Source organism: Myotis nattereri (assembly GCF_964212035.1).
Source record: "Myotis nattereri genome assembly, chromosome: 3".
NCBI classification, from domain to species: Eukaryota; Metazoa; Chordata; class Mammalia; order Chiroptera; family Vespertilionidae; genus Myotis; species Myotis nattereri.
In genome coordinates this window covers 20,930,436-20,951,134 of record NC_138077.1, presented here as the reverse complement: position 1 = coordinate 20,951,134, position 20,699 = coordinate 20,930,436, and the positions used below count along the sequence as shown (strand labels likewise).

The 20,699-nt window shown below is 43.4% G+C and overlaps 1 protein-coding gene across 3 annotated transcripts in view; it reads right to left on the bottom strand.

Moving 5' to 3' along the window:
- Positions 1–18,996, bottom strand: part of GMPS (guanine monophosphate synthase) — a 61,559-nt gene extending 42,563 nt beyond the window's left edge. For all 3 annotated transcript variants that reach the window (XM_081087064.1, XM_081087062.1, XM_081087063.1), the window contains exons 1-3: positions 18,562–18,996; positions 8,015–8,196; positions 355–469 (exon numbers count right to left, since the gene is read on the bottom strand). In XM_081087064.1, the coding sequence (XP_080943190.1) occupies positions 355–469; positions 8,015–8,196; positions 18,562–18,588 (324 nt within the window). In that variant the 5' untranslated portion in view covers positions 18,589–18,996. The remainder of the gene's footprint in view (positions 1–354; positions 470–8,014; positions 8,197–18,561) is intronic.
- Between the last annotated feature and the right edge of the window lie 1,703 nt (positions 18,997–20,699).

Sequence of the window (20,699 nt, the reverse complement as noted above, 5' to 3'; positions counted from 1 at the left end):
ATGTCTACAACTTACTCTCAAATGATTAAAAATGTCAACGGAACTAAGCAAAAGTATACAGGAGCTCTGTGTACTATTTCTGCTACTTTTATGTAAATTTGAATGTCAAACTTGTTTTTATTTTAATGGACAATATTGCTATATGCAGTAATAGAGCTACTTTTCTAAAAATAGATTCCCACTCAGGTCCATTCTGCCTTACCAGTGTAACAACTCACAAACAGATATAATATGCACAAATTATCTAATACAACTAAATATCCTAAATAGTCTAAAGACAGAAAATACTAATAGAGTGGAATTCACAAACAGAATAAAATTAAGTCAGCTCTTAAGGCAAATTTACAGATGTACCTGCATGCCATAGCAAATTCCAAGAACAGGCTTGCCAATAGTGAATATTGCTGGGTCAAACCAGGGAGCATCTTCTGCATACACAGAATTAGGTCCTCCAGAGATGATAATAGCACTGTGGATTTAAGCAAGAGAGTCAGTGAAGAATCTCTAACTGCGAACTTTTCTACAAAGTCTACAGATTCAGCGAGTTTATGTTTTTGGTACATTGTAGATATCTAGATTCTATCACAACTACTTAATATCCTCCCAAAGAACTTAATTATACTTACTCTACTGCAATGTGTGGAAGCCTCAAGTCAACATTTGTTAATAAGCACAACTTCCAAATATATAAATACCAATGTTTCTATTTATTAAGGTGGCATAAATTTGTTTTGATTGTTTTCCTCATTAATGGAAGAAGTAAATGAGAATTCTAAAAGATGGAGAACATACACTGAGTGGCCAGATTATTATGACCGGCCAGATTATTATGACCACCCATCAGTACAATGAAGAATTCGTTATGCAAATAATAATAATAATGATAATAATAATAAAACCTTGAGAGTATTTGCTTAGGAAGTTTTCAATATTCAGTATTTTTGGAAGTGTCAATGAAGTACTGATGGAGTGGTCATAATAATCTGGTCGGTCATAATAATCTGGCCACTCAGTGTATATGTCCTTCTGGGAGGCAAGGAGTTAAAGCAGGTCACAAAAGAACTAAAGGTATTATGAAGTCTCTGGATGACTCAGAGCAACATATTCTACAACAAAGAATGGCAAAATGTGAAGAATTACCTAACTTGGCCTCTTCAAAACCTGTCCAATATTCCCAACAATTTTACTTGAGACCCAGCAAAAGGAGCTAAAATCACTTTAGCCCCATATGCCTTGCTCCCAGAACCGAGGTCAATATTATAACTTATCTACACTACAACTCACAGAGCATTCTATAGGTTAACTTGAGACTCAAAGTATTAGTATAAAGGAAGCTACAAACTGAGGCCATGTTCCTCACCAGGCCACTGACACATCAAATTTGGCCTTCAGTATTCACTCAAAAAAATTTAGAACATTTTATTACTATTATGAATTTTACAAAAAAAATTCAGATTTCTGGATCTTATTTAAGAAAAAAAAGGAAAAAATCTGGCAAAGCCAGGCCTTGACTCTCAGATGGCTACAAATAATGAATCACAGAGTTGCACTATCGTACTATCATACACATCATATATGCTGTCCAGTTTGCCACACACGCCCACTTACATACAATCGGTAAACTTAGGCCCTTTACTCAATTTAAGATATTCTCAGACTCATCTTAAGTCTGAGTTTGCAGGAATCCTGATTTATCTATACTTCTAAAGGAAAATGTATTCCAAGATCTAACCAAAATCTACTTACAAATAAATCTGGATTACAATTTATAATTAGTGGCTGCCTGCCATCTAAAAGCATATAAACTAAAATGCTAGGCTTATGATATATCTAGAAGAATAATATGTCAAATTCATAAAAATTTCTCAGCAAGCTAGAGCATTTATTTTTTAAATATATTTTTATTGATTTCAGAGAGAAAAGGAGAGGGGAAAGAGAGATAGAGAAATCAATGATGAGAGAGAATCATTGATTGGCTGCCTCCTGCATATCCCCTCTACTGGGGATCGAGCCCACAACCCCAGGCATGAGCTCTTGACAAGAATCAAACCTAGGACCCTTCAGTCCACAGGCTGACACTCTATCCACTTAGCCAAACCAGCTAGTGCTATTTATTTATTAAGTTTATTGGAGAGACAGTGGTTAGTAACATTATATAAGTTTCAGGTATACAATTCTATAATACATCATCTGCATATTGCATTGTATGCTTAACACACAAAGTCTAGTTTCTCTCTGTCACCATAAATTTTACCCCTTTACCTTCTTCATCCTCCCCCAGCACCAAGCATTTTAAAAAATATATAACAATAATTTAAGTGAACTCAAAAGCCCCACTTTTGGAACTTTGTATTAGTAATATGAATTATATTATATATTGTTTGCTAGCCTATCTTCTTTATAAAAAAACTGGAGACAACCTGCTCATATGATAAATATAACATCTTTAAGACAATTCTAAAGGGGTGCGTCAGGTTAAACCTAATGTAGGTATGTAACCTGGCATCCTAAATATGTAGAAGCTAAAATTCTATAAAATATATTAATATTCACAACCTCTATAATTTCAATATATTTAGTTTTATAAAGGATAATCACTATAGGACTGCCCAGCATCCCACATTAATCTAATAAATAACTCAAAACTCTAAGAGTCGTAATACTTGAAAAGGCAATGGTCTTAGCCAAGGATAAAAACTCAAGCAGTACTTACACCAATTATGAAAACTCTCATCTCAGTAAATCTTGAGAAAAGCTAATCACTCATTCTGAGTCTTCTATCTCTATGCTGCTATTCTTTTGAAACTAATTTACAATTACGAGGCCCAATAAGCCATCAGGCATTCCAGATATCAACTTTATGTTATCAAGCAGATCAAGGTTCTACAAACAAGTAGGTTAAGATGTCTCTTATGTCATAAAACTAACATTTATTCTAAAAAAACAAAAACAAAACCAGGAGTGGTCAAATATTTTATCTCAGCGGCAAAGATTACAGTTATAAAACCCACATAGTTCCTATTCTCCCAAAAAGAAGCTCTAGGCACAAGCAAGATCTAGGAACTTTTTATGATCAAGTGACAAGAAAAACAATTAGACTTCTATTACCAAGTATTTATCTATCCTACTCTAAAACAATTAGTCTGGGTTAGTTTGCTGGGAATGTTTTGTTGGTTTCTTTTGGGTTGTGGAATGAAGAAGCTTGGATTTGACAAAGAGCCATTTGGATTTTTCACCGTCTTTGATTCTCTTAAAATTGATTCCCAATGGCAAATGAAGACAGATGAATTAAATAAACTCAAGGGTTGCCGGAAGCCGGTCCATCCTTGCTGCTTGACACAGTCGCTGCAGGAAAGAAACATCTGCACAGCATATGTTTCAAGGGACCTGGCGTATATAGCATACTGTTCTTAATATGTTTGCTCCCCTTAGCGCTGTGTGTTTTAACCAAGGTTGTTTCCCCAGGTAGGAATTTTTCCCTGAAGTCAGGGAGGGGATGCCTCTCCTAGAAAGGTTGTTTCCCCAGGTAGGAATTTTTCCCTGAAGTCAGGGAGGGGATGAAACTCCTTAACTAAGTGCCAGGCGGGTAGTTAATCACTTTAACTACAAACAATCATGCTTAAGCTACATAATCTTTACTCCCTGGAATGGAGATAAGAAACGCCCTAACCTTTGTAATAGAAATTGACAGGATTAAAATCAACTGGGATAAATACGGATGTAACAAGACAATAAACAGCAGAACCTCTCTGGAGATGGAGACCAGAACTTGGCTGGAGATCCTGGCTAGGCTGCTGATCAACTGAATGCTGTCTCCGTGTCATTCCTTCTTCGCCGACTCCGTCCACACCTTTGGGGACCCCTGGACCCGCTGTGGCTGGACCCCGGCAAAGGGTCCCTTCTTACTCTAAAATTATACTGTTTAAAAAGGCTGTTCCCAAACCACTATGCTAATTTATATTTGACAAAGGAGGCGAGAGCATACAATGGAGTCAAGACAGTCTCTTCAATAAATGGTGCTGGAAAAATTGGACAGGTACATGCAAAAAAATGAAACTAGCAAAAGAAACCATCAACAGCAAAAGAAACCATCAACAAAACAAGGAAACCCACTGCATGGGAGAACAAATTTGCCAATGTTATCTCCGATAAGGGTTTAATCTCCAATATTTACAGGGAACTCATACAACTTAACAAAAGGAAGATAAACAACCCAATCAAAAAATGGGCAAAGGACCTAAATAGATACTTTTCGAAAGAAGACAGAAGGAAGGCCTAGAGACCTATGAAAACATGCTCAAAGTCACTAATTATCTGAGAGATGCAAATCAAAATGACTATGAGGTACCACCTCACACTTGTCAGAATGTCTATCATCAACAAATCAACAAATGACAAGTGCTGGCAAGAATGCAGAGAAAAAGGAACCCTCAGGCACTACTGGTGGAAATGCAGGCTAGTGCAGCTACTGTGGAGAACAGTAAAGAGTTTCCTCAAAAAAACTAAAAATGAAACTCCCATTTGACCCTGTGATCCCACTTCTAGGAATATATCCCAAGAAACCAGAAGTACCAATCAGAAAGGATATATGCACCCCTATGTTCATAGCGGCACAATTTACAACAGCTAAGATTTGAAAACAGCCTAAGTGCCCATCAGCAGATGAATGGATGAAAAAACTGTGGTACATCTACACAATGGAATACTACACTGCTGTAAAAGGGAAGGAACTCCTACCATTTGCAACAGCATGGATGGACCTGGAGAGCATTATGCTAAGCGAAATAAGCCGGTCAGAGAAAGATAAATATCACAAGATCTCACTTATTTGTGGAATATAATGAACAACATAAACTGATGAACAAAAGCAGATCTAGAGACACAGAAGCATCAATCAGACCGTCAAACCTCAGAGGGAAAGTAGGGGAGGGTGGGGGTAAGGGGGAGAGATCAACCAAAGGACTTGTATGCATGCATATAAGCATAACCAATGCACGGACACCAGGGGTGTGAGGGCATGAGCAGGGGTTTGGGGGGGGGGGGGGGTTAATGGGGGGATAAGGACAGATATGTAATACCTTAATCAATAAAGAAACTAAAAAAAATTTTTTTTTAAAAAGATAGCTGTTTTAACCTGCATCTGAAGACTAGAACAGAGTTAAGTAAACCTGCCTTTTCAGATTTCCAATTCAGTATAATTCAGAAACAAGAATCACAGGATAATGTATACATGTCTATGAGGTCTTTAAATGTGAATTTTTTGCTCTTAAAATAGTTGTTGTAAGAAAAAATTAATTTTTTGCCGAAACCGGTTTGGCTCAGTGGATAGAATGTCGGCCTGCGGACTGAAAGGTCCCAGGTTCGATTCCGGTCAAGGGCATGTAGCTGGGTTGCGGGCACATCCCCAGTAGGAGATGTGCAGGAGGCAGCTGATCGATGTTTCTCTCTCATCGATGTTTCTAACTCTCTATCTCTCTCCCTTCCTCTCTGTAAGAAATCAATAAAATATATTTTTAAAAAAATTAATTTTTGAAAAAAACATAGCATTAACATTTAAGAGCCAATTAAGGATATAAACTGCAGTTGCTTACTTCTAGATAAGAGTATTAGCTTAATGCAAGGGTGGGGAACCTTTCTTCTGCCAAGGGCCATTTGGATATTTATATCATCACTTATGAGCCATATAAAATTATCAACTTAAAAATTAGTCTGCTATATTTGGTTAACTCACCCCTAATGCGTTGGCAGGGCCAGACTAAATGATTTTTCAGGCCTTATATGGCCTGGCCAGACATTTCCCAACTCTTTAATGAGAAAAGGCATAGAATTAACCAGAAATACCTGTTAAAGGAAGAAACATATTGTGTGTGTGTGTGTGTGTGTGTGTGTGTGTGTTTGCTGTCATTTGGACTAGTTCTAAGAGTACAAGCTGTGGAATTAGCCCTTATATAAGATTTAAGAAATCTTCATCTTATAGAAATTAGTTTCTTGGCATAGGAAGCAAAATTCTGTGCACAGAATTCTTCTCATTTAAGTATTCTAGCCACTGTATATAGTCCTTTGATGAAATACTCTGGGATCAATGAATGAATGACAACAATAGCCTTACATAGTCTAACCCAGTAATCTTATAAAACACTAGAGGCCCAGTGCACAAATTCATGCATGGGTAGGGCCAGGGGAGAAACCACAGGTGGTTGGCAGGCCGACCCCACCCCCTGGACAAACTCTCAGTCAAGGGGAGGACAATTTGCATATTAGCCATTTATTATATACGACTAGAGGACCGGTGTACAAAAATTTGTGCACTCCGGGCGGGGGGGTGGGGGGGAGACCCTCAGCCCGGCCTGTGCCCTCTCGCAGTCTGGGACCCCTCAGGGGATGACCACCTGCTGGCTGAGGCCAGCTCCCCGGGGGGATTGGGCCTAAGATGGCAATCAGACATCCCTCTGGCAGCCCGGCAGCCCTCGGGGGATGTCCACTTGCCAGCGAGGAGCAGGCCTAAACTGCAGTCGGACATCCTTAGCGCTGCTGAGGCAGGAGAGGCTCCCACCACCACCGCTGTACTGGCAGCCATCAGCCTGGCTTGTGGCTGAGCAGAGCTCCTCCCATATGAGAGCACACTGACCACCAGAGGGCAGCTCCTGCATTGAGCGTCTGCCCCCTGGTGGTGTGTGTCATAGTGACCAGTCATTCCCAGTCCTTCCGCTGCTGGGGTCAGTTTGCATATTACCCTGTTACTGTATAGGATAGAGGCCTGGTGCATGGGTGGGGGCTGGCTGGTTTGCCCTGAAGGGTGTCCCAGATCAGGGTGGGGGTCCCGCTTGGGTGCCTGGCCAGCCTGGATGAGGGGATGATGGCTGTTTACAGCTAGTCGCACCCCCTTCCGGGTCGGGATCCCACTTGGGTGCCTGGCCAGCCTGGATGAGGGGATGATGGCTGTTTGCAGCTGGTCACACCCCCTTCAGGGTGGGGTCCCCAATGGGGTGCCTGGTCAGTCTGGGTGAGGGGCTGAAGGCCGTTTTCAGGCTGGCAGGTGACTGAAGCTCCCAACCTCTCCTTTTTTTCTTTTTATTCTGGGATTTATTTACCTTCTATGGCTGTCACTGGAGCTGAGAGCCAGCTTTAGCTCTGAGGCTCAGCTCCAGCTCTAAGACCTTGGCTGCTGAAAGCAGGTATCTGAGCTTTGCTTAGCTTCTATAATTGAAACACTGTTGCAACTCAAGCTCTGAGGCCCGGCTGGCTGAAAGCAGGTTTCTGGGGTTTGTTTAGTTTCTATAATTGCAACATTGTTTCTTAGAGTGCAGGTCAGAGGCCGGCAGCGGCAGGCGGGGAACCTTAGCTTCCTCCATCACTGGAGCAAGCAAGCCTCCTATTCGCTTCAGCTGCCTGGCTGCCGGCCGCCATCTTGATTGGCAGTTAATTTGCATATTGCCCTGATTAGCCAATGGGAAGTGTGTCGGAGGTATGGTTAATTACCATGTTTGTCTATTATTAGATAGGATAAAACATCCAAATGCAAATCCTGCCCTAGCTGGTTTGGCTCAGTGGATAGAGCATCGGCCTGTGGACTGAAGGGTCCCAGGTTCAATTTCAGTCAAGGACACATGCCCGGTTGTAGACTCGATCCCCGGTAGAGGATGTGCAGAAGGCAGCCAATCAATGATTCTCTCTCATCATTGATGTTTCTCTCATCTCTCTCCCCTCCCCTCCCCTTCCCTCCCCTCCCCTTCTCTCCTCTCCCTTCCTCTCTGAAATCAATAAAAATATATTTTTTAAAAAAACAAAAATAATGCAAGTCCTCATGACTGTGCAATTAAAGTTACGGTAATCTTTTTAACTGAAAAACTTAAATATTTCCTTTTTTTAAAATCAGAACCATGGGAAATTTCTTGTAAAACCAATCCATGTCATATATTCATTTAAAAAAAATGCAGTGCCCAAGCAACTTAATAATAAAATATCCTAAAATGTATGCTCAATATTCTCAGAAAAACATAAGAAAAAAGTCTACCGGAATCCATGCTCTTTTATAGCAAATGCTGGTGTTTCCAATGGGAAGAGTTCCGACTGCACGAACAGTTCCCTCACTCTTCGATCTATGACTTTCCCGTACTGAGCACCAGCATCCAGAATGACCACAGCTCCTTCATAGTGGTGGCAGCCATCCTTAATGTCTCCTCCAGCATTCTCCAGCTGCAAATATTAATACAAACGTCTTAATTATGAAAATTAAAGCTACTTTAAGAAACAGTTGTCACAGTCAACTCCAAAAACACACAGAAACAAAAACTGTTAACTTAGAACTTTCTAAGTTGCCAATTCAAAACACTTCTTTTAAAGTGAAGATTTTCATACATATCCATATACCAGCATACATAAACACTTTAATAAAAGCTACCCTTTACTGACTATATGATATAATCACTTTATGTATAGTGCATCCTACATGTATTATCTAATAATATGGTAAGCATACAATCCAGTCGTGCCAAATATAGTCCTGATTTATGTCTGTTATACTGGCATTATTAATAATTCCTCTTTCAAATCTCAAAAGCATCCAATTGGACAATAAATTATATGATGACCCTACCTGGTACTCACGGCTTTCCTATGATGGATATACTGATGAGAAACTGTAAAATTTGATGCCAGAGTATAAGCATGCCCAACTCTCTTTATTAGGAAAATTATATATATGCATCTACCCATAACAATAAAAATTTTAAAGGTTTTTTAAAAAATCTTATCTCTGTGTAGTATATTGACACTTTTCTGGAAGGCAATCTGGCAAAACATAAAGTTAACTCTGTGTGCTGAAATATTTTCCTGGAACTGGGTACAAAAGAATGCAAGTGTAGGTGGGTATGGATAAAACATGACTGCTTATGTACTGAAATCAGTCAGGTGATAGTGCCCTGGCCGAGTAACTTAGTTGGCTGGAGCATCATCCTGTACATTAAAAAGTTGTAGACTGGATTCCCAGTCAGGGCACATACCTAAACCTAGGTTGCAGGATAGATCCCCAGTAGGAGCACAGATGGGAAACAATCGCTGTTTCTCTCACACTGATGTCTCTCTCTTCCCCTTCCTCTCTCTCAAATCAATAAAAACATATCTTGGGTGAAGACTAAAAAAAAAAAAAAAAAAAAAAAAAAAATGACTGATAGGCACATTCATTTTAATCTAGTCTCTATGCTGTTCTGAATATCTGAACTTATGAAAAAGCTTTTTAAATGTGTATATACACTGGAAATCCACTTGGAGGAAGCATATACACTATGGTTTCATTTTTAAATATATTGTATAAAACACAATAGTGTATGTGTGCATGTATGAAAAAAAGTCTAAACAGATATACACCAAAGTATTAACAAAGGTTGTATCTGAGTGATAGCACTTTAGGTGATCTTAAATATTGCCCTCTATATTCTTTGGTATGTTCTACATGTATACAATAAACATATTTTGAGTTTTTCCCACCTCCAGTTGTAAAATTCGCACATTAAAAAAAGTGTAAGTTAGTCTTTTTGGCTCTTGTATAATCCTTTCTCTTCACGTGAAAAAATAAATGCAGATTTCATAACACCACTAACACTTCTTTTTTATATATATATATTATTGATTTTTTTACAGAGAGGAAGGGAGAGAGATAGTTAGAAACATCAATGAGAGAGAAACATCGATCAGCTGCCTCCTGCACAACCCCTACTGGGGATGTGTTGGCAACCAAGGTACATGCCCTTGACTGGAATCAAACCTGGGACCCTTCAGTCTGCAGGCCGACGCTCTATCCACTGAGCCAAACTGGTTAGGCACAGTGGTTCTCAACCTTCTGGCCCTTTAAATACAGTTCCTCATGTTGTGACCCAACCATAAAATTATTTTCGTTGCTACTTCATTAACTGTAATGTTGCTACTGTTCTGAATCGTAATGTAAATATCTGACATGCAGGATGGTCTTAGGCGACCCCTGTGAAAGGGTCATTTGACCGCCAAAGGGGTCGCGACCCACAGGTTGAGAACCACTGGGTTATGGCAACACCACTAACACTTCTGCTACAGCAATGAAAAAAGCAATGATCACAACCATCTATAGAAGAGGATTTGCAAAAGGCCAATCACAGGCCAGAAAGAATTACTCGGATCATAAATATGGTTTTAATTAGGAATACTGAGCAATGTAGAAAAATCAGGTCACAGAAAGAAGCAGTTTACAGAATATATTAGTGCAAGAAATACTAAAACTTTTTTCCTTCCAGACCTTTGCCTTCACACATCCAAACACTAACACACACACAATGCACTTTAAGGAATATATCTACAATCCCTTAATCTTAATCTATTTTTTTGGTAAAGAATAAACTATTTTTCTTTTATTGTCTAAAGTTTTACCTATATCTCCTTTTTTCCCAATTGATCCCCTCCCCCATCCTTTCCCAGCGCGGGCAAACCCCTACCACCCCACTGGAAAAAATAAAAGAAATAAATAAATAAAAATAAAATAAAACCCTGCTTTGGATTCATTAATACTGTTGTTCTTTTCAATTAATCTATATGCATCTCAATACATATTTTTAAGTGAAGAAAGAATAAAGTATTTTCGAAAGACCACTATGCCATTCAGTCTCATTATCACCTTCACGTTTTTCACCAAATCCAAGTTCAACCTGTTTGTTTTTTGCACATTACAGGCAGTTTTCACTTTGCATGATTCTGATATGCACAAATTTGTTATCATGTTTTATTCCAAGGTTTATTTAACTAAGATTAGCCTCAAAAAACATGGCTCAAATTTCATTAACATATCAACTGTGAGTAGATATAGTACAAACTTCAATGCCAGTTCTTCAGTCCACAAATCATCACAAACGACAGATAAACAACTTTATCAGTGACCAATCACGTCCCTTCTTTCAAAGTCTGTTGGTAATTGGTCACTGTACAACAAACAGACAAAAGTATAAGAGGTTACCTTCTTGACACCTAGTGATAAATCCATATGACATTATAACATATGGATAATCCAAAGTGGAAACTTAACAACAAAGATGAAGGTGTAGCAAAAACATGAAAAGTGATATGCTAGAAGTGAAATTCTAATCCAATGTAAATGCAGTTACAGAAGAAATAGTTGGTTGTGGCAATGATGACATGGTTGCAGTTTGAGCACTTCTAGAATGTGCAGCCAGAGGAACTTAGCAAAAGCAAACTTATCAGCATCAATAAGAAAAGTCTCTGTGATGAAAAGGATGTCCCAGAGGAAGTGACTCCAGGAAAACACTTCAAATTAAAATAATTCTTGGAGATATTTCATGACATTCAACATGCATGTTGAAAGCCACCAAGGCATAGAAAAGATGCGAAGGGAAAGCCAACACTCATTCTCCATAATTTTTTTTACAAAGAAACAGCAATTTTTAATGTTCCTAATGTTTTAAGTTATACTATACTAAATAGTAGTTTTACTATTTATTTCAATATAAATGCATACTTATCTTTTTTTAAGGGGTAACTAATGAAGGAAAGACATCAGGGAAGAGAAACTAGAGAGAAGCACTGGTCATTACCTCTAGAGAGGTAAGCCTGGTGAGCCCAAGATGTGCTGGACAGGATACTGTACCTCACAGACAAATTGATAGAGGTTTTCTTATCAAATACCTAAAAATAGCTTTATGTGTTTGGTAACATTATTTTACAGCAATTAGAAAAGTTATTAGAAATTCAACTTATTTTAGCACCTCCTTTTAGGATCAAGTGCCCCAGTTTAGACAGGGAATATATAATCACACTACTATTAACGAAACCTTTTATATTCCCTATCTATTCTAATAAAAGGGTAATATGCTAATTAGACCAGGAGACCTTCTGGACAAAGCCATGGTGACCAGGCCAAGGCAGAGGCAGTTAGGGGCGATCAGGCCAGGAAGGGAGGGCATTTGAGGGTGATCAGGCTGGCAAGGGGGGGGGGGGGGGCATTTGGGAGGCAAGCAGGTCGGCAGGAGGGGCCAGTTGGGGGTGAGCAGGCTGGCAGAGGGGGGCAGTTGGGGCAAGCAGGCCAGCAGGGGGGGGGGGGGGCAGTTGGAGGCGATCAGGCCAGCGGGGAGGTGGGGGGGCAGTTGGAGGCGAGCAGGCTGATGGGGGAGGCAGTTGGGGGCGATCAGGCCAGCTGGGGGGTAGTTGGGGGTGAGCAGAGCAGGCCAGCAGAGGGGGGCAGTTGTGGGTGAGCAGGCCAGCAGGCAGAGTGGTTAGGGGCGATCAGGCACGCTGGCAGGTGAGCGATTAGGAGCCAGCGGTCCCAGATTGCCAGTGAGGATGTCCAAGGGGTCCCAGAATGGAGAGGGTGCAGGCCAGGCTGAGGGACAGCCCCCCGTGCACGAATTTCGCGCGCCGGGCTACTAGTCACATTATAATGGACTCTGTTAGGCAACATGTAGACATAACTACATAAGCATTTCCTGGGTCCTCAAACCGAGAACCCAAAGCCATGACAAGGGTCCACCAACAAGTATATCAACTCATCTCACATTATTACTAAAGTAAACCTATTTTTGGAACCACTGTGATTCTTGAGCAAACACAAAAACATCTCTATTCCCCAATAAGCATGGGAAAAGAATACTCTACACAACCCAGAATTATATATACTATACAAAGATTCAAAATTCTATGAAACAATTACTTTTTAATTGTTGTTTCACAGTGTTTCAGAATTATGTATTAACCCAGAGGATTTCATTCATTTTGAGCATCTAAATAGAATTTAGGTTTGTAGGAATCATGAAAATAGTAAGTACCATAATGGAGGAAATTTTTATCACTGTGGATAGCAAACAATTATTTACTACATCCAACAGCATCTTTTGGAATATAATTCATTAAATGGCCTAAGAAAAAAAACAGTAAGAAATATATTTGAACCAAGATGGTGGCATAGGTTAACGCCGGAGATTGCTGCCTTGAACAACCAAATCAAAATACACCTAAAAGACGGAACGGACATCATCCAGAACCACAGGAAGGCTGGCTGAGTGGAAATTCTACAACTAGGAGGAAAGAGAATATCATACCCAGACTCAGAGGAGGCACAGTGCTGAAGTGAAATACTCAGGTACAGAGTGCGCGCGGAGCGGGCTGGCGGCGGAGGGTGCGGTTGGTGCTTTCAATCGGGACGGAGTCTCAGATTCTGAGCTCTAGATCCGGGCGAGTCTCTAGGGACCCAGACTCAAACTGGAGAAGCGGGACTGCCTGGCTTCAGTCGGAACTCGAAGGCATCTCTCTCTCCGAGGTTTGCAGCGGTTGCTGGGACTCTGTGAGGCAGAGTCCCTAGGGACGGAACTGAGAGCTGCCATAACTGCTCTCTCCGGCCCACCCTGTTGATCCCGAGCCCGAGCGACCCACCCGCCCCGCCCAAGCCCTGCGCAGATAGCCTCAGGCAAAGGCTAGATTAGCACCTCCCTAGAGGACAGAAGTTTTCCCACTGCAGACACAGCTGATTCTCACAGCCAGCTGGCCTGGAGGTCAAATCCCCCTAGTATTAACTACAACAATCAAGGCTTAACTACAGGAGGACTGCACACAAAGACCACTAGGGGGTGCACCAAGAGAGCATAAAAAATGCGGAGACAAAGAAACAGGACAAAACTGTCAATGGAGGATATTCAGTTCAGAACCACACTTTTAAGGTCTCTCAAGAACTGTCTAGAAGGCACTGATAAACTTAATGAGATCCTCAACAAATCTAATGAGACCCTCGATGTTATGATAAAGAACCAACTAGAAATTAAACATACACGGACTGAAATAACGAATATTATACAAACTCCCCACAGCAGACCAGAGGACTGCAAGAATCAAGGCAAAGATTTGAAATGCGAAGAAGCTAAAAACACCCAACCGGAAAAGCAAAATGAAAAAAGAATCCGAAAATACGAAGATAGTGTAAGGAGCCTCTGGGACAGCTTCAAGCGTACCAACATCAGAATTATAGGGGTGCCAGAAGATGAGAGAGACCAAGATATTGAAAACCTATTTGAAGAAATAATGACAGAAAACTTCCCCTACCTGGTGAAAGAAATAGACTTACAAGTCCAGGAAGAACGGAGAACCCCAAACAAAAGGAATCCAAAGAGGACCACACCAAGACACATCATAATTAAAATGCCTAGAGCAAAAGATAAAGAGAGACTCTTAAGAGCAGCAAGAGAAAGAAACTCAGTTACCTACAAGGGAGTACCCATACGACTGTCAGCTGATTTCTCAACAGAAACTTTGCAGGCCAGAAGGGAATGGCAAGAAATATTCAAAGTGATGAATATCAAGAACCTACAACCAAGATTACTTTATCCAGCAAAGCTATCATTCAGAATTGAAGGTCAGATAAAGAGCTTCACAGATAAGAAAAAGCTAAAGGAGTTCATCACCACCAAACCAGGATTATATGAAATGCTGAAAGGTATCCTTTAAGAAGAGGAGGAAGAAGAAAAAGGTAAAGATACAAATTATGAACAACAAACATGCACCTATCAACAAGTGAATCTAAGAATCGAGTGAATAAATAATCTGGTGATCATAATAGAATCAGGGACATAGAAAGGGAATGGACTGACAATTCTTGGGGGGGAAAGAGGTGTGGGAGATGCGGGAAGAGACTGGACAAAAATCGTGCACCTATGGATGAGGACAGTGGGTGGGGAGTGAGGGCGGATGGTGGGGCGGGAACTGGGAGGAGGGGAGTTATGGGGGGAAAAAAGAGGAACAAATGTAATAATCTGAACAATAAAGATTTAATTAAGAAAAAAAAATATATTTGAACAGTATAGGACAAGCCTAAATATTTTTTAAAATTTTTGAAAGACAATTATTTTCCTTAAGAGACAAGTTGGCCTACACTAAAGGCAAGGTCATCTGAAGCTCCTAGAGGAATTTCAAAACCTTTCAAGTCTAAGAACAGAAAACAATAAAAACCATAAACCATTCCTTTTGTCTGCAACAGCTCTTCCATTCTAGATTAATATCTTAACAGAACAAAATCTGAAGCAAAGAAAACAAACAAACCATCTTTGACCTCTGAAAAAATGTACTATAGGATTATCAAATGACAATTAATTCTCAATACATCCCAGATAAAAATTCAGGTCTTCTTCCCATTCAAGTACAAAAACTTATACTTAAAGTGCCAAATTTAAATTTTTAACATCAATAAGTATTTATAAAACAACTTTAATCCAACTTTAATTTATAATAACCTAGTTAATATTTCAGTGAAGATGGTGGGGCAAGGCCTACTTCTACTCCAAGCAAGCAAGAGTCTGAAGTTTGCTCCTTTATGTTTTATAACAATAAGGATTGGGAAACTTGACAAGTGGCCCAAAGACCATTAATCCTACTTTAATAAAATTGAAAAGTTATTACATCTAATGCTTGGCATTCATTCTATTCATATACAACACTGAATTAGTTGTGAACATTTTTTTAAAAATGACTAACCCCTGGCTGGTTTGGCTCAGTGGATAGAGCGTCGGCCTGTAGACTAAAGGGTTCCGGGCTCAATTCTGATTCAGGGCACATGCCCGGGTTGCAGGCTCGATTCCCCAGTAAGGGGTATGCAGAAGGCAGCCAATCAATGATTCTCTCTCATCATTGATGTTTCTATCTCTCTCCCTCTCCCTTCCACTCTGAAATCAATAAAAATAAATTTTTTTAAAAAAGAATTACTGACTAGGCCTATGTTCTTGTTTACTTTAAGATCTTTAAATAACATTTATTAAAGGAACAAAAATTTATCTTGAGTAGTTAACCAAAGTAGCCCTGAAAAAAGCAAACAAACAAACAAAACTAGGTTTTAAGTCCCAGCTGTTTTTTCAGCATATGAAGCTGGAACACATAAAGGTCCTTTCCAGCTCTAAAATAATACTCTAGATGGACAAAACTAATGAAAACAGTCCAAATGCTTTTACAGATTTTAGATCTCTCCTGAATTTCTATCATGTAAAAAAGAAAAGTCATTCTAGAAATTCCTGATAAAAATTGAAATACACCAGAATAGGAATCAAAATCAGTTCTTTCCTCCCTTTATGAACTAGGAGACACAAGAGATGTACAAAGTAAGCGTGGGTCCAGTATTTGTATTTTACTCCAGAGGGAGAGGTGGTCTAGTGGCAAGCTATGGAAAGAGGATGCCTACTCAGATTTCCAGGTGCATCTCTTAGAAATATGTTATTTCACTTACTTTATTACTCATATTTCCCATACTTAAACATCTCTTCACTTGAAATGGTTCCTATGATCAATGACATATCATGGTTTAATTGTTGCCCTCCCGTCCCCCGCCACTTAGGAGTATGTGACATAATCATAGATTTGATGAAATATGTTATTTCCCTGCATTGATCCTCTTGAAAATGCTTCCAATTCAGTCCATATCTAATTGTTAGTACAGTTACACACACACACACACACACACACACACGCACGCACACCTGATTGTTATAAAACATAAAGGAGCTTGAAATAAAAAAAGTTAATCAACAATTCACCTGATACTCTTTAAAATTCAAGTTGAAAAAAAAAATAGCATCTAGGAAGAAAGTGTATATTCTATATTCCTGAGACAGATAAAGTCGTTTGGAAACTGAATCGTGAATTTTCTTCTGTTACTTAATTTTGTAAAAATGCTCTTCTCAAATCACCACATACCAGTACTTTGCAAAATGAGGTTTGGGTCCTTCTAGTAACACCGTCATTTCCTCTACCAGGACAAAGCTGAATCTTGCCAATGATTTGTAAGGCTCAAAATACAAGGGAAGAAAAATGCTCTAACTAGTCTAGTGTACAGGAAAGAGCTGTACGCCGAGGTTTCATTCTAAGCTCAGAGTGTCTTCATTCACCTATTTCATCCTGAGAAAGAGCTCTCGCGAGTCTGAGCGTCAGTTTCCTCAGTCTGAAAAGAGTATTATCAGCTGCTGTACAACCTGACTCATCTGTTCAACCAACACTACCTGAATGCTTAACCAGATACTGTGCAAGCATTCACCGAGAGGACCCAGTAGTCACGCAGTGGTTCTCAACCTTCTGGCCCTTTAAATACGGTTCCTCATGTTGTGACCCAACCATAAAACTATTTTCGTTGCTACTTCGTAACTGTAATGTTGCTACTGTTCTGAATCGTAATGTCAATATCTGATATGCAGGATGGTCTTGGGCGACCCCTGTGAAAGGGTCGTTCGACCGCCAAAGGGGTCGCGACCCACAAGTTGAGAACCGATGCCAGTGTGACACTCGGGCATCACCTCGGTCAGAGAACACAGCCCGAGTAAAACAGTACCACCTGACATCCCCTCCCCCCCACCCCCACCCCCACCCGCACCTGACCTTTAAAACTCCACACACCTGCCTGACATGAAATGGAGTGAGTCCTTCAAGCCAGGGCCCCAACAGCGGGCAGGGGAGGGGGCACATTGCTCAGGGAAATCGCAGTTCCACACCACGCCGGTTCCCGCGGATGAACCTGACTCGGGGGGGTCGGTGAGGGTTCCAGGCCAACTTACACCGTGACCCCGAAATGAAAGCCAAGGCGCTCGATTCGGGAGCGAGGCGCGCGAAGGTAGAGAAAAGTGAGCCGGGGGTGGCGAGCAGCGCCGCCGGGACCCAACGCGCTCTCCCCGCGCCGAGTTAGCAACTTTTCCCGCTGCCGGGACTCCCGGCTTCCCCTGCCTCCCGGCGTGCGGGTGGCGGCCCGCATCCCAGGGACCGCTCCCCGCGGCGGGAGCCCGTCCGGCCGCCGGAGGAACCTGTACCGTAGGGAGGGCGCCCGCGGGGCGGGGCGGGGCTGGAAACGCTCCAGCGCTCGGAGGGTGGGGGAGGGGAGCGGGGTGCGCGACCCTCGGGCCACCCGGCGGCGTCGGACCCCGGGCGGGGCGGGGGGCGGGGGGCAGCAGTCATACGGCTGCGCCGAGGGCTGGCCTCGCCGCCGGGGACCCCGAGGCTGGCTTGGGGGTCGGGATGGGCCCCACCGAGGGCAGGCGGGAAACGGGGTGGCGGGAAGACGAGGGGATGGCCCAGGTCGATCCCCGCACGCGAGGCCCGTGCGGGCCCCGGGATCGCCACAAAGGCCCCCATCCTCCTGAAGGGACGGGATGCGGGCTGTGGAAAGCCACACACACACACACACACACACACACACACACACACACGCTCGCCTCCCTACCCCCACCCTCGGACCGCGCTCCGCGGACCGGCGCCCCACAGAGACGCGGGGAGGCCGGGGCCGGCGGTGCGGCCGCGAGGGACTAACGCCCTCCCCGACGCCCGGAGCCCAGCGGGAGCAGGAACCCCGACACGCAGACGAAATCAACAAAGCACCTGCCCCTCTCGAGGAGAAAGCACGCCACAGGCCCCGACCGGTGCCTCCCCGACGCGCCGCTGCCCCGGCCGCGGGGCTGCGCAAACGGGTTGGGGTGGGGGGGCGCGGAAGGGCCCCGCGGCGTAGCTTCGCGGCCCCTGAGTCTCGCCTTCGTCCGGAGGCGGCGAGGCGGGGACCCCACGCCAGAGACTGACCTTGGAGTCTCCGTTGCACAGAGCCATCGGGGCCGGGGCCGCGGCGGGCAGAGTAGGAGACGGGGCGGGAGAGGGCCGGCCGGGTGGACGCCACGGGCCGCGAAGGAGAGAAAGGCCTGGTGGATGAGCGGGCGGGCGCGGAGAGAAACTGGCCGCCGGCGAAGCGCTGGATCCGGCAGCGGCGGAGCGCGGGCCCCAGCGCCGCGGGAGAAGAGACCGGCCGCGCACACGCTACCCCGCCTCCTGCTTCCGCCCCGGCCGGCCACTGGGAGGAGCCAGAGCCCGTTTGGCTGGGCCACCGAGTGGTGGGCAGCTTCCAACGCTCCGCGGCTAAAACAGTGGCTTCCAGAGGCGGGGCTTTCAGCGCTGGGCCCCTCCTCCGGGTCCGCAGGGCCGCCGAGGCCTGCGCTCCGGAGAATAAACCCGCCCAGTCTCCCGCCTGCCCGCCCACGGAGGCGGGGCCTGAGGTGCCTGGCTCCGCCCCCGTCGCTAAGCCCCGCCTCCTTGGAAAGGACCGCGCTTCGCCCGCCCCTGGGAGGAGGAGCCCGCGGCGCCCGGAAGGCTCCGCCCCTCCCGCCCCCGCACGGGGCAGCGGGCCCGCGGAGAAGGGGTCCGAGGCGCCCCGCTCCACCCGCGCCGTAAAGGCCCGCCCCCAAGCAAAACCCAAGCCGCCGCCACCTGGCTGTTCTCCCGCCTCCCTGCAGCCGCGGACCAATGCGAGACGCTGGCGCCGATGAGTTGGAGATTAAAGAGGCGGGCCCGGGTGCGCGACCTCATCTCAGGTTTGGGAACCTGAAGGAGGCCAGGGCTGCTCTGAGGAGTTTTCATGGTGACATCTCAAGGGATGTCAAAGTGTGATTGGATCAATTACGTCCCTCAAAAGTTCCACAACGCGGGTAGAATTTCCAAAAGGGAAGAGGTTTGGGAGCGGCTGGGCCAGGGGACTAGTCGTGAACTCAGTTTGCACAGCAAACAATGTTTTTACTCTGACTGCTTGTGGAGAGAACAGGTGGCAGACCTTCCAACTACTCTGACACCGTCAGGATGAGATGTTGTTATGAATTTGGTCACCTGAGAGGCTAACTTCGGGTTGGGTAATAAATAAAAGCATTTGCTACCACATGGTCTCACTCATTTATGGATAATAAAGACCATTTATAAACTGATGAACAAAAATAGATACAGAGGCAGAGCAGCATTGAACAGACTGTCAAACTACAGCGGGAAGGCGGGGAGGGTTGGGGGGGGAGGACTTGTATGCATGCATATAAGCATAACCAATGGACATAAGACACTGGGGGGTAGGGGAGGCCGGGGGAAGGTCAAGGGGGTGGGGGGAGACATATGTAATACTCTTTGTAATACTTTAAGCAATAAAACAAAATTTTTAAAAAAACCACACATTTGGAACGGCTTCCAGTTAGCAAACCTTTTTTTTTCTTTATTATTGAAAGTATTACATATGTCCCCTTTTTCCCCCTTGACCTCTCCACCCTGCCCCCGTCCCAGGCCCAAGCCTTCACCAGCAAAGCTTTTGAATAGGTAGGTATTCAGTTATAGAAAACCAAATTTGCTGAGCTCATGCTGTGTCAGGCTCTAGTGCAGTATTAAGGAGCCAAAGTGAGACAACCCTGACTTCCAGAAACGCATTTCATTCTAACCACCCCATGAAATTAGTGAGGTAGGACTGATGTTCTTATCCACTTTTAACTAATGAGGAACTTGAGGCTCAGGGAGATAATGTGCCTCTTTGCTCTCCGTGTAGGATAATGGGTACCTGATCTGGGAAAGTTTAATAGTACAATATTTACAACAACAAAAAGCCCAAAACTCCAGTGGGCCTCTGACTCAACGAAAGCATTTCACTTACCCATTTTTAAGCTGGGGGGAAAAAATGGATACTAGAACTTTCTAAGGCCATAGATACTGGATTCTCTTGGTAGGTCCATATGAATAATCCAGAGAACAGTGTAGTAACCAATAATAACCAATATAAGTCTAGTGGCCACTTACGTTTATGGCTAAGAATACTGACATGTACCAGAATCCTAATATCTTATGTTCTCCTTCTGCACCTTTGGCTTCATTGACCCCCTCGCTCTTTCTTGAAACTGGATTTTCCTTACAATACAGCGTAG